We start from the raw sequence: 15,560 nt of genomic DNA on the forward strand, positions 1-15,560 counted from the left end.
TTCAAAATAAAGATGGAACAGAAAAACGACTATCTCAAAGCGTCGCAGCCTGAATGAATCACATTTATTCCCTCGAAACAACGGGTTTGGGGCTAACTACACATGTACTTACAGATATATCTCACCTACGGGACCTGAATGGTGGTTTGCGAATTTCCTCAACCGCAACATTAACATTGAATCAGCATGGCGTGTATGTAATAAATATATGGCAAGTTGTGCCCCACAAATTTATTCTGAGATAGCCAATGCTCCACCCACAGTTTCAGTTGGCCATACTTCATCAGTAAATAAGGGTGATACATTGAGGTAACTCTATCACCTGAAGGTAACGCAATGCTGGGTGCGAGGAGCCAGCTCGAGCTCATTATCCCAAACGGCATCCGCAGTTGCTTTGCAACCTGTCAGGCCACATAGTTACCTGTGGCTTGTGACTTCATTTTTATAAGTGGAGAGTTTCGTCTGAGCAACCCCCTCTTGCACTCCTTTGTGCTCGCTCTGAATCCTGGAACAATATATTTATAAGAAGTTATTCTTCAGACTCAGGGTTGACGTGCACACAGCAAGGGTTGTTCGGGAATCACTTGGTTACCAACATGTAATCCCAATAATGTGGAGGTAACATGGTATGATTGTTTGTGTTTACAGATTTTGATCGGAAGCTGAATGTGGATCCTGAACTTGGTGATTCTCCCATCAAAGGTAAGTGGTTCAAACTATTCATCAGATTTTGTTTCACAGCTCAAGTCACCGGATGTGCCTAAATACATGAAGTGACGTCGGTGTTGTGTTTGAAATTGTTTGTTGTTGTTAATGATGGAAACAAATTGTTTTAAAATGGTGAGTACATGTAAAAACATGCACACGTCATGGACAGGGTGGCAGTGAAAAGGTCGGAGGTAAACAACATGACAGAATGTGACAGGACGTGGAATGTGGGAAGGATATGTGAGGGTTGTTTCGGGAAAGATACATAAAAGGGAAGGGGAAGAAAAAGAAGGTCTGGGAGAGAACCAAAAGGTATGGCATCACATGTAGAGGGGAAGAACAAGAGATAAGTTTCCTCCTTGGCTAAAAGGGGAATTAAAGGATGGTAGAAGAGAGAAAAAGGGAGATAAAGGGTGGAAGAAGAGAGACAAGTAGATGAAGGGTGGCAGAAGATTAAAGTCGATAGATGGTAGAAAAGAGAGAAATCCCATTTTTTTTCCACATCGTTTTTTTTATAATGCATCCTGTTTTTTTTGCTTTTCCTTTTTGCAAATAACAAGCTCGAATGAGCTTAGATCCTCGTCCTCTTAATGATGACGTCATAAAAACTAATATGACGTCATTGTGATGTATCAGGTTTGCGATTAAATTATCTGTGCTGATGCCCGGCTTGACTCCCGCAAACAAAATTCAAACAGCTTGCCTAGTTTCGGAGAAAATGGTATAGGCGATTTCCATTTGTGGCAATATTATGACGTCAACTTTTTTCTAGGAAGAATTTCCAAAATCTGAGATGGTTACTGCCTGCATGTGGGCTTTCTGCATATACATGGCAAGTTTCACGAAGATCCGATGGAAACTCTGGGTTGTGAAACAAAAAATAGGAATGACGTCATAGTGGTGTGTCATTTGTGCGGTAATTCATTTCTGCTAATGCCCTGTTCGATTCAAGCAAACAGAATTCAAAAAGCTTGCCTAGTTTCAGAGATAATTTTTTGGACGATTTACATTAGCGGAGATATTTTGACGTCATAACTTTTTTCTCAGAGGAATTTTCAAAATCGGAGATCGTTACTGTCTGCGCAGGGTATTTTTACATATATACACCAAGTTTCAGGAATTTTCGATGAAAACTGTAGGCTGTGAAACAAAAAAAGTCCACAAGAACAACAACGTGAGTAAGACAGAGATCCTCCATGAGGATCTAAAAACCCAGTACCTTTCAAATCCAGAGATTGAATATCTCACCGAATGGAACGGAACAATCAGCTGATTTTTGAGCAATTTCCCAGCATGTGTGCAGGTGCACAGAATATCAACAAGGGAATTCCCTATTTCAACGATGCCGCTTAGTTTTGGTACAACTCTGTTGTACACACCACCATTCACTGTGGCCCCATCTGTGTATCGCAAGACTAGTTACCTCTGCCACCAACGGTGAAGGAGGTTGTTTTCACCCCCCTCTGTATGTTTGTCTGTCTGTGTACAGGATATCTCAAAAGGTTTTGGATGGATTCGGATGAAATTTGGTGGGCAGGTTCGGTGTGTGTGTGTGTGTGTGTGTGTGTGACAAGGACGAACTAATTAGATTTTGGTGAAGATTCAGATCCGGGTCCGACTATCAGAATATTTTAAAGTGATTCTTCACCAGTGTGAGATGGGGCCAAAAACGATATTACAGCTCGATATCTCAAAAAGGTGTGGACGGATTCGGATGAAACTTGGTGGACATGTTGGGTGTGTGACGAAGAACAGTTTCATTTTTGGTGACGATCCGAATCTTACATTTTTTTTTCAGCGATTCTTCACCATTGAGAGATAGGGCTATAAACGAGTTGTTAGAGATTGGGTTCGCTGATATTTCTACAAAAAAGTAGAAATAAATTGCATGGTGGAGGTAGGCACTCAACTGAGTGCCCTTCTTTTCAGCTTTTTCTGTTTTGTTCCACTGCATACCAAAGAAATATATATGTGGGTATCAAAAGATTTTTTTTTTCATTTCTCAAATTTCTGGAAGAAATTGTGCATTATTTGAAAAAAAGTGCAAGGGTGCCAATATTTTTGCCCATGACTTTTGCCTTAATGACTTTGGCATACTCAGTGCTCCTTTCGTGTTTTTCAAATATTGGGAGGCTGAAGTTTCAGTGTGGTAAATGTGTAGTACTTTGATAAAGATTATGTCGTCGGTTACGTGGTCTGGCAGCCAGACTGGATCAACGAAAAAAATAACATCAAAAAGCAAGAGTTGGCTCACACCAAATCCTCCTCAAGACTGTGTGGGGTATGTCTTCTATGAATACCATCTCGTTATTTGAGTGATCCTTCACAATTGAGAGATTGGAACAAAAACAACACACACAGTCATGTCCAAAAGTATTGACACCCTCGCACTTTTTTCAAATAATGCACCATTTCTTCCCGAAAATTGTTGAAATTAAAAACAACCTTTTGGTATCCACAAATGTATTTCTTTGGTTTGCAGTGGAACAAAATGAAAAAAGCTAAAAATTTTACTAAACCTTATCTTCTTCCACACACAAATCATAAAATGGCCTGGACAATAACATTGGCACCTTTTAGAAGTTGCTATAAATAATTAGATTTCAAGCAGGTGATTCTCCTTTACTTTGGAATTGAACTCACCTGTGGTGAGTTGCAGGTGCCTGCAATATAAAAATCACTCATTCAACCAATTTGAACGGAGAAAAGGAGTCATTCTGCTGTTTTGTGTCACTGTTTGTACCACAATGAGCACGGAGAAAAGAAAGAAAACCAGAGAATTGTCTGAGGAGGTCAGACACAAGATTGTAGCCAAGCATGGACAATCTCAAAGCTGCAGATCTATCTCCAGAGACCTTGATATTCCTGTGTCCACCGTACACAATGTTATCAGGAAGTTTAGGGCCGATGGCACTGCAACCATCCTCCCTGGACATGGCCGCAAGGGAAAACTTGATCGGATTGCAGTGAAGGATTGTTCAAATGGTGGAGAAAGCACCTCGATCAACCACCAAACAGATTCAAGAATGTCCTGTGGACAGATGAGACCAAATTTGAGCTTTTTCGAAAACCACATCATCTCTATGTTTACAGAAAACAAAATGAAGCCTTCAAAGAATAGAACACCTTCCCTTCAGTCAAACATGGAGGAGGGTCAATGATGTTTTGGGGTTTCTGTGCTGCCTCTGGCACTGGGTGCCTTGAATGTGTGCATGGCATCCTGAAATCAGGAGACGACCAAGGAGGCATTTTGCAGTGCAATGTTCAACCCAGTGTCAGAAAGCTGGGTCTCCCTCAAGGGTCGTGGGTCTTGCAGCAGGACAATGACCCCAAACACACTTCAAAAAGCACCCAGGAATGGTTCAAGATAAAATACAGACTGTTCTGAAGTGGCCAGTAATGAGTTCAGATCGAAATCCCATTGAACACTTGTGGGAGATCTGAAAACAGCAGTTGGGAGAAGGCACCCTTCAAATGTGGGAGAACTGGAGCACTTTGTACAAGAAGAGTGGGTCGAACTGCCAGTAGAGAGGTGAAGGAAGCTCATTCATGGCTATAGGAAGTGCTTGACTGCAGTTATTTTGTCCAAAGGCCGTGATACCAAATATTAAGTCTCAGGTGTCAATAATTTTGGCAATGCCATTTCTTTTTCTTTTCTGATTTAAAAGGATATATTCAGTTCTGAATCAAAAACAAAGGTTCTGTAATGTGAACAGTGAAATACAGAATTGTGGAGACCAAATACTGTTGTCAATTTCAACTTATTTTTGGAGAAAATTGTGAGTTATTTTAAAGAAGTGCAAGGGTGGCAATATTTTTGGCCACGACTGTTTAAATGATGATTCAAAACATTGTGTACGGATTTCGACAAAACTTAGTGGATGAATTTAATTGGGTAGGTGACAAGAACAAGCCAATTCGATTTTTGTTGAGGTTCTCATGCAGATCTGGCTTATCAGTGGGATACAAAACGTAAACTATTCAGCCTGGCATGGGGATGCTCTCTCCCGAGTGCCATTCTGGTTTTGCAAATGTTTTCTTCAATGTATAACATCAGTACTACAGAGATGAGATCACAGTGTCATCCTTCCTCACATTTTCCCATTCCATCAAGACGTCATGTTCCTTCTTATTTTATTTTTTTGCAGAGGTTATGTGCACATGACAATGCTCAGGAAAGTTTTGACTTTATGTGATATACTACATATCACAAATACCTCGATAGCTCTTTCTCTATCCATCAATATTGATTGACAAATAAAACTAATTTGATATTTAGACCTCTCTCGGATTAACAGAAATTCTAACCATTGGTAATTGTTTTTGGGGAAAAGGAGTGTTGTAAAAATTTTGGTTCATTCACCGGGTTTAAGTGGATAATATTATTTTTTTTTCTTTTTCGAAATTTGGCCAAATTGATGATGGAATGTGGAACCGAACTGAAGTTTTCCTTTGGCGATCAAAAAGCTGTTGTTAAAAATCCATCCCCAAACGTTAATCGATTTTTCTATGTGATTACCCAATATAATTTCCTGAAAATGTTGGTGTGAAAAACTGTGCATATTTGTCCACATTATGCTTCCAAATTTGCTTTTTAGTGAATTTTGAATGAAAAATATTCCCCTAGTTAAAGTTTTATGAGTCTATGGTGAATTGAAGGCCATGTCAGTTTGGTGGGGCGGTGTTCCACTGGGGGAAAGGTGTTGGTTGGGAAATTGGTCCAGACACTCATTTTCCAACAACAAAGGTTTGACAATGCAATTTTGAAAAAAATATGTTTTTGTTTTCTTCCTCATTATAAACTTTACGATTTGCAGATGAAGCTCATCTCGTGAAGACAGAAAATTCCCAAAGAAACTTTCTTCAGACTACCCAGGATGTTTTGGGCAATGAGAGCGTAAAGCAGGAACCTTGTGATTCTCCTTCCAAAGATCCCAGCGACGATGCTCAATTGCTCAAAGGTAATCGGACGCAGGCACAGGACACTCTGCACTCCTCGATGTTTTGTGAATCCTCTCTATGATATTGTTGTGGATCCGGGGTCTGGGATTATCACGAGGGAGCTCCTCGGATCTATACCCGACTTCCGTTCCTGAGGCCGCCTGCCATGGATAACTCTGTGGTCCCATGGGGAGCTAGGCAACCGTGGATGCCGATTGGAATCTCCAGGCCCAGCAGGGTCTTCACGCCTTTGTTACGCATTACCTTAGCGTTGACATGGCAACCCTAATTCTGGGTCATGCCCTCAACAGCCACCTGTCTATTTATTATGTACAAGCAAATATATCCCATCGCTTTGCTGATTGGGGTGTTATGGGGGGGAGGGAGAGAGTGGAAGGGAAGAGAGAGGAGGCAGGAGGGAGTGGAAGGTAGGAAGGGGGGGGGAGAGAGGGGGGGGGGGAGTTGGGGAGAGCGATGACTCAAATGTTGCTGTACACTGTGGGAGGGAGGGGTGCAAGGAGTGGATGAGAGAGAGAGAGAGAGAGAGAGAGAGAGAGAGAGAGAGAGAGAGAGAGAGAGAGAGAGAGAGAGAGAGAGAGAGAGAGAGAGAGAGAGAGAGAGAGAGAGAGAGAGAGAGAGAGAGAGAGATATATATATATATATATATATATATATATATATATGAGGGGTGGAGGTGGGGTTAGTGAAGACAATGATATGTTATGCTTAATGACCGAATGCACAGACAAAAAATACTCATGTCAGAACAGCTGAACACACTGACACAACAGAGCTTGTAAAGTAATCCGCTGGCACATCTGCAAACACTTTGAACATGAACCAAAATCAATCACTGAAAACATGGAAGTACTGACCGCTCACGTATGTCCGAATGATCCCATCGAGCGCGAACATGGAAAACGAAGCGTTGTGAACAGATATCATACTTAGGTTCAAAAAACAGAAGGCATTACTGATTGAGGTGTTGATACCAGTGATTTTGGATGAAGCGATGCAGAAATCAAGAAAATGACTAAACACGACCTCAAGAATGAAGTAAAATGATCTTGGAAGCTGCAAAATGCCAAAGTTGTACCAGTGATAGCTGGAGCTCCAGGAATGATGCCAAAGAACCTCGAAGAGATATTAAACTTAGAGGCAATACTCCGAGGCGCTCACCTGGTAGCAATGGCAGAAGAAAACCAGGCAACCACTGGTGGGCATAGATGACCCACAAAATATATAATGGAGAAGAAATTAAATACCTATGGAAGTTTTTTTTTTTCTTTTAAATGCCATGAATTAACCTTGGGACATCACCTTTTTGAAGCAAATGCATATTTTGGAGGGCAACCCCCTCCCCCCACAAGAAGGGTGAATATACTGATTCTGGCTCACTTTTCCCCATGAAAGTGAATGGGGGATTTTCAGCGATTCATATTTTTTTTCCCTAAAAAAATAAACCCGCTTTTTATCCCAAGGTATATTTATTTGTCTCCCCTTTTAACCTCGGGGCACTTTTTTTTAAATAAACAATTCATATTGTTTAGCTCACTCATTGAACCTATAAAGATTTGCTCAAGTAGAAATGTGATTTGTTAAAGGTGATTCTAAAGAAATATCTGAAACATGTAAGCCTTCGGGGCACTCTTTTTCAAATAACCAATGCATATTGTTCAGCTCACTCATTGAACCTATAAAGATTTGTTCATTCTCAAATTCCTTCAATAGTTAAATTTTCTTTGCACAATAATCCCCAGATAAAACAGTTGAATCTTTATATTTTTCAAGATACCCCTTTTGTGTCATTATGAAATGATACACTTCTCTTAATGCTCTCGTCTGACTACCTCCTGAGCCACATATCATTTTGAGATTATAGTAAATTGTTTTTCCATTGCTCAATTGATAACCATCAACGTTTTCAGTCCATTCGAGGATATATTTTTTTTTTATTTACATCCTCTAACTTACTAGTTTTAAATTGATTCGCTTATTTGTTTTATTTAACTTTGTTTTAGTTATTTTTTTCAAGAAGACTTATTTGATATTTTTCACATTCATTATGTTTTCCATTTATATACCAAGACTGAGATTTTCTCCACTCTTTAGTTTGATTAATACTTGGATTGACCATTTATATCTTGTGAAAAAACGTGGCGGTTGCCCTTAAAAACCCCAACCCATCTTCCCATCGTTAAAACACAATCTATTTTATACACTCTATCATACAATATCCACATGGAACACAATCTATTCCATTATCTAAAATAAATCTCTTATCAAAGGCTTCTCGCCTTTTTTATATACTTCTTCACGATATATCTTATGTTTATAACTTCTTATTGTATTCATTTTCCAATATTCTTCTTTCTTATTCATCAAACAATTTTCAAAATTTCAAAAAGTTATTGATTTCTTTATTACATATTTCTTTCAGGGTGTCAGGTCAGGCTATATCTGTGACCTGCTACAGGTACCATGTAAACCTGTACTAACCTGTTCCATGGTCGGGTTGTCGGCGACTAAACCGTCTCCCCCACCAGGTTTTCTGGTGAGGAGGGTGTTTGGATATGGACACCCAGCAGGATTAAAAACAAAACCTGTCAAAGGGTGGAGGAGCTCCTTGTGAGCCAACTGCCATCCATATCTAGTGCCCAACTGTGTCTGCGGACGTCCTCCTGCAGTTGGGTTACTTTTTTGATGAGGAGGTTGGTGGCAGGATTTGCACTCCGGCCACCGTAAAACCCTTCATTCCGCAAAACACAAAAACGCAAAAAAATCTGAAAACCCACTCCGTGGGAGTACCTCCTGTGCAGCTTCCCTTCGCAGGGCAGCTCACCGGATGACGGGATTGAGGCAAAGCCTTTGGGACCCCCAATCTTTGATGATAGGAGGGAAACCACGGGGTAACATTTTTGTGTCCAACGAGTGGTTGCTGAGAGAGACTCGGATAAGATGTTACCTGCATAGTCCGTGAGCGTCAGTTGCGGCTGTATGGACATGTGGCTCGTTTTCCTGACGCTGATCCTGCTCACCAGATTCTCTCAGCGGGGGAATCTCATGAGTGGAGGAGGCCAGTGGGCCGACCACATGCCTCGTGGTTGCAGCAGGTTGACCATCATCTCAAGGAGATGGGGATGGGCCTGGCATCTGCCTGGGGGATGGCCAGACGGAGGCCCCTGGAGTACCGGCGGAAAGTGGACGCAGCGACGCGCTGTTCTGGCACATGCTCCCATACCTGACCTGACCTGATATTTCTTTACTCACTTTAACCTTTTATCAATCTGATCGCCATACTTATAAGCATATGCCTTTGCTCTCAATCCAATAAACTCACTCATTACTTTTCTACCCAACTCATCCTCAAACTTACCAATAATCTTTTCTTTCTTTTTTGAAATTAACTCGCTCTTCTTACTAAAATTACTTGCATCATATACTCCAATATTTTTCTTCATATCTTGATAAACATCATCAGTTTTTATATCTCGGATAAAACTATCAGTGTCCATATACAACAATGAAACCTTTTCACCACACTCTTTCTTGAAGCCATTATACAAATAATCATACATCAATATCTGATAAATCAAGAACTGCTGTTCCAATATAAATTGGTTATCCATTACAATACTTTCCTTTTCCATAGGAATAGCAGAAAAGCTCTCTGAAAAAACCTCTTCTCTCTTAAAACTTGGTTTATTTATCAATCTGGAAGCTTCTTTCCAAGATGTTGCAAATCTAATGTTTAGCTTGTTTCTTACATTCTCCATTGTCTTTCCAAAGACAGCATTATTCATCAATTTATAGAATTCCCCTTCAAATTTTACTTTTGTATTTGTTCTCATATCTGTATTGAATTTAATATACTTTTTCATCCAAGGACTTTGTTTAAATTTTAAAACTCTATGAATTTTAGCTACTCTCAATCCTTCTCTCAAAAACTGTTTCAAGCTTCTCTGATGCAAAACATATCCCTCTTTATCATAGAATGTTGTTAATAACTTTTCTGTTGATTTGCCTTTAATATTAAAACTTTTATGATAATCACTTATCCATTCTTTCTTTGGGGTTTCTTTCTCACATGCAAAAGGAAGGTCTTTATGCTTATGATGAAGATCACTCGGGTACCTCAAATCAACTTCAAAATAATAACCTTCTTCTTCCTCATTCAATTCCTCTTGAGAAGAAATAACAATATTCATCAAAGCCTTTTCATCATCCTTTTCTTCCACCCACTCTAATTTACCATAAAGCAGAGATTGAGACATTGCCCATCCATACAAATTATTAGCATCAAAATACATCAAATAATGACTATCTTTTTCACTATCAAAATTTGGAAGATATTTATTATTTGCTTTAGCATATCTTTTTGAACATACTTGTGATATTCCACCTCTCTTAGACTTCTCAATCATCAAAAGCATATGTACATCACTGATTAAATCTCCATCTTGTTTTGTCATTTTCAACATTGCACTCCAAGCTAAACCAGGAGCTGTGAAATAGTGGGGAAGATCGAATCCACAACAATTTCTATTATGACAGAGTGATCTAAAAGCTTCAAACACATCAGCGAACAATAAAACATCTGTTTTTAGATACAAATCATGATATTCTCCAAGGTTCTTTATCTTAAATATTTTCCAAATTTCTTGTGCGTATTTATATTCCTTATCACTTTTCTCTTCTACATAAAGGTTATTATAGAAACTTTCTTTTGAAGGAAGTTGTTTCTTTAAATCTCATAAATGAATCCACATAATCAAAATGATAAATTCCCTTACTTGTAAGAATTTTCTCTTTACTTTGCATTTCATTCCTTGTTTGAATTTCTTCCCAAGTTAGAATTCCCTCTTTAATCAGAATTTCCTCTTTAATCAGAATTTCCTCTTCAGTTTGAATTTCATTCATTGTTTGAATTTTCTTTATAATTACAATTTCCTCATTAATTAGAATTTCCTCTTCACTTTGAATTCTGATGCAAAACTATCTCTACCCAGTCGCACCCAACTGTCCCTGGACTCTGTATCCTTTTCTCCTGACAAGGTGGAGAGCTTGCTTTCAAACCTCGAGTCAGATTCTGCAACCGGTCCAGACGGCATCAGCCCACGTGTCCTCAAAGCCTGCTCTTCTGCTCTTGCTCACCCTCTCTCTGTTCTATTCACCCTCTCATTTGCCCAAGGTCATCTGCCATCTGCTTGGAAATCTGCAAACATCACTGCCCTGCATAAAAAAGGTGCAAAAACAGATCCCTGTAACTACAGACCAATCGGCCTTCTCCCAATCATCAGCAAGGTGATGGAATCCATCATCGCTTCAGACATGAAATCCTTCCTCTTCTCCAATGGCTTGATTTCCAATCATCAATTTGGTTTCAGACCAGGTCACTCTACCCTGGATATGCTGCTTCTGCTCTCCCATCAATGGATGGAGGTCCTCAATGCCAGACAGGAGATCCGAGCCGTATCCCTGGACATATCACGTGCTTTTGACACAGTCTGGCACCCTGCCCTACTCACCAAACTCTCTTCCCATGGTATTCAAGGTCATCTCCACTCATGGCTCGCAGACTTCCTCTCCTGTCGCAGTCAACGTGTGGCCCTAAATGGAGTTCTTTCATCCCCTCTTCCTATGCAGGCTGGAGTTCCTCAAGGTAGCGTTCTGGGCCCTGTTCTTTTTCTGGTTTTCATCAATGATCTCTCGGACTCGCCGGAAAATCCTCTATTTCTCTTTGCCGACGACTCCACCCTCTGCCGTACCATCTGTCATCCCTCAGACCGGCAAGCAGCAGCTTCTTCGCTCACTGCAGATCTGGATAAAATCACAAACTGGTCCAACACGTGGAACATGTCTTTCAATCCAGACAAATCTCACACTCTCACTATGTCTCTTCGAAAGGACCGTTTACAAAACTCCCCCATCCACTTTCTCAACAATCCTCTGGAAGAAGTCTTTTCTTTCAAGCTTCTGGGTCTCACTATCTGCCATCACCTTTCCTGGGAAAGTCACATTTCCAACCTCGCCTCAAAAGCCAGTCGCCGACTGGAAATCCTCCGTCGTGCAAAGTCCTTCCTCGGCCCTCTTGAGCTCCTGACCACTTACAAAGCTTTTGTCCGCAGCCTGATGGAGTACTGCTCTCCCCTCTGGGCTGGTGTTTCCTCCTCTCACCTTTCTCGGCTTCACGCTGTGGAAACCAAGGCATTTTGGATCATTGGTATCTCCCGCGATGAGGCTGTCTTTGAGCCTCTCACTCTTTCACCGCAGGCAGGTCGGTGGTCTTTCTGTCTTCTACAGTCTCCTCTCTGGTCTCGCCCCCCGGCTCTGCCTGTGATATGTCGCCCCCCCCCACCACCATATTTCCACAGGGCGCACAAGGTCCCCCAGCAACCCCTTTCTGGTAAAACTACGAAAATCACGAAGCACTGCTCACCTTCACTCTTTCATTCGTCTTTTTCCCCACCTTTGGAATATACTCCCACACTCTCTGCAATCCCATTCATCCCTCCAGGCCTTCAAAACAGCTGTTCACCACCACCTCTTATCTTCCCCCATCCAAAACCTCAATCTTTTCTACCCCCGTTAATCCACCCCAAACTCACCTCCTTCAAATTACCTGCATTCCTTCCTGAAAGTCGCTGTAATGTCCATGTTGTACACCGTGTTCCCTGCCCTATCCCTCTCCCTTCCACAGATCTCCCAAGGTCTCTGTTCCCCACTGCTTTGTCCTTCCCTCTTCCGCCCCTCTTTTCTCATGCCCCAGAGCTGTGCATTGTGTGTTCACTCTCATACGTGCCTCGACAATGTATACAAAAATATAAATAAAAAAAATCACATGACAAGGAAAGTTTTGCAGCTTGTTTTTCTTCATAATTTGCTTCGACATTTCGTTCCTGTCATAAAAATCCATATGGTGATATTCTGAATGGTGAAATTGCCTTCCTTGCCCCAGAAAATGTATGTTTACATACCCAGATTGAGAGCCAAAGTGGCTTGGAAGCCACGATATTGGTACTTGGAGGTTTTGACATGGTGGCCACCTTGGAAATTCAAGATGGCCACCATACTGTATCTTGAGGAAGTGGTTCCTGTTAAACATTGAAAGCTAAGGCAATGGGTAGAATGTGCAAATTTTGGTGCCTTTGTCCAGAATTTGCACATCATTTTGCTTCGCTGCCTGACTATAACTTGTATAATTTATGTAAAGTTTGTGTGTTTTCAGTCGGGAATGCAGATATTTTTATTGCATTCCTTGTCTCAGAAATGTGCCTTTTTTTTTTTTCACCAAAATTTTTTTCCTCAAATTCAATTCCAAGCCTGGTGTTGGCTTAGTGGTTAGGGTGGTGGCTTGGGATCCCAGGGTCCTGAGTTCAAGCCCCGTTGGCTGCTGAATTAACACCAGGGGGTTGACTCAGCCTGTCATCCTTCCGAGGTCGTCGAAATGAGTACCAGTGTACTGGTCCCGGTGTATGCCCCGGTTAGAATAGGTGTACCATATCCCTGTGTGTCGTAAGAGGCGACCAGGGTTGGCGTCAGGAAGGGCATCCGGCCATAAAACATTGCCTCAAGAAAAAGCCCAACCCCTGCACAGCAGGGAAAAATGGCTGTAAAAACGGTCATTATTATATTTATAAATTCAATTCCCTGACCTAAAAAAAACTACAGACCAGCCCAATAATGCTTATTCTTTTTCCGAAGTACTTGTATCCATTGTCTCCACTGTGTATGAATTTGCTTGGATTTGACTAAGTTTTTCTGTCAGAAAATGTGAAAGATTGCCTGATTTTTTTTTTCCTGATTTTTCCAGAATATAATTTTATATGTACCATATAACATATTTGATGTTTGAGGTTTGAAAAACCTGCATAAACGGCAAATTGATAATATGGCATATACCAATTTGATCTGTCGGTATCTTAAAAAATTTTTTTTTACTTTTTAATTAATTTTATTTCGTTTTTTATTTTTTGACAACGTATGGTGCACACCCCGGTCCACAGAATTAATTGGCATTCAGAGGTACTCCGATCTTCAGAAGGAAGTCCAGACACAAGGCCAATGTTTGATTTAATTGTAGTAAAAACGTTTTCATTTTCACGATAATTTCACACTAATCATGATTTATTAACACTATATTTTGAAATTGTCTTTACAGAGAAACATTTGAAGTCGGTTTCTTGTTCCAAGTGTTCAGAGTTGTTCTTCACAGACATTTCTGTCATTGAGGATATGACACAGAAGTTGTGTCAGGACAATGACAAGTTTGACAGTGTGTCCAACTATTGCAAAAGTTGTATGAAAACACCGAATCAGAATCGAAGGAGTAAGCGGCCACACAAGTGTTCTGTGTGTAATGAAGCATTTACATCCTTATCACCTTTACAAAAACATCAAAACGGTCACACAGGGGAGAAGTCTCATAAGTGTCCAGTGTGCGGTAAAGGATTTTATCGCTTATCTTCTTGGAAAGATCATCAAAAAGTACACGTGGCGGAGAAACCTGACAAATGTGCCATTCGTAGGAAGGCTTGTCCTTCTCTATCACGTATGAAAATACATCAACGGATGCATACTGGAGAAAAGCCCTATAGTTGCTCTGTGTGTCACAAGGCCTTCACTCACAGAACAACGTTAAAAAGCCATCAACGAATACATACAGGAGAGAAGCCCTACACGTGTTCAGTGTGCCACAAGGCTTTTGCAAGTTTATCGTACCAACACGGACATCAGAGAGTTCACACGGGAGAGAAGCCATGCACATGTTTTTTGTGTCGTCATAAGGATTTTACTCATTCCTCATATTTAAACAAACATCGGAGGATACATAGTGGAGATAAGCCACACATGTGTTCTTTGTGTGAAAAGGCCTTTTTACAATTGTCAAATTTAAACAGCCATCAAAGAATACATACCGTAGAGAAGCCATTCAAGTGCTCTCTTTGTCACAAGACATTCGCTCAAAGAAAAACGTTTAAGATACATGAATGCATACACACAGGAGAGCATCCCTACAAGTGTTCCGTATGTAACAAAGTGTTTGCAAGTTTGACAAACCTACATGGACATCAGAGACTGCATACGGGAGAGAAGCCATTTAAGTGTTCATTGTGTCCGAAGGCCTTTACTCAAACAAATCATTTAAAGAAACATCAAAGAACACATACTGGAGAGAAACCCCACAAGTGTTCCGTATGTAACAAAGTGTTTGCCCGTTTGTCAAACCTTCATGGACACCAGAGAATGCATACGGGAGAGAAGCCGTTTCAGTGTTCTTTGTGTCTGAAGGCCTTTACCCAATCAAATCATTTAAAGAAACATCAAAGAACACATACTGGAGAGAAACCCCACAAGTGTTCTGTGTGCAGCAAGGCCTTCGAATTTTTATCAGGATTGACATTACATCAAAGGAGGCACACTGGAGAAAAACCATACGAGTGTTCTACCTGCAATAAGGTGTTTGCTTGTTCATCATATTTAAATCATCATCAAAAAGTGCACACACGAGAGAAACTCTACAAATGTTCTGTGTGTAAAAAGGCATTTGCAAGTTTGTCATATCTGCATGGCCATCAGAGAATGCATACGGGAGAGAAACCGTTTCAGTGTGCTTTGTGTCCGAAGGCCTTTGCCCAATCAAATCATTTAAAGAAACATCAAAGAACACATACTGGAGAGAAACCCCACAAGTGTTCTTTGTGCAGCAAGGCCTTCGAATTTTTATCAGAATTGACGATACATCAAAGGACGCACACTGGAGAAAAACCATATGAGTGTTCTTCCTGTAATAAGGTGTTTGCACGTTCATCACATTTAAATCATCATCAAAAAGTGCACACACGAGAGAAACCCCATAAATGTTCTGTGTGTAAAAAGGCATTTGCAAGTTTGTCATATCTACATGGACA

General features: G+C 40.6%; 1 protein-coding gene across 2 annotated transcripts in view; it reads left to right on the forward strand.

Annotated features, from left to right (window-relative positions):
- LOC147009072 (uncharacterized) overlaps positions 1-15,560 on the forward strand; it is a 219,817-nt gene that overhangs the window by 81,187 nt on the left and 123,070 nt on the right. For both annotated transcript variants that reach the window (XM_085862715.1, XM_085862714.1), the window contains exons 5-6: positions 649-702; positions 5,526-5,669. In XM_085862715.1, the coding sequence (XP_085718841.1) occupies positions 649-702; positions 5,526-5,669 (198 nt within the window). The remainder of the gene's footprint in view (positions 1-648; positions 703-5,525; positions 5,670-15,560) is intronic.

The sequence above is a fragment of the Eptatretus burgeri genome, chromosome 17, assembly GCF_056783735.1.
Source record: "Eptatretus burgeri isolate ZD-2024b chromosome 17, Ebu_testis_v1, whole genome shotgun sequence".
NCBI lineage: Eukaryota > Metazoa > Chordata > Myxini > Myxiniformes > Myxinidae > Eptatretus > Eptatretus burgeri.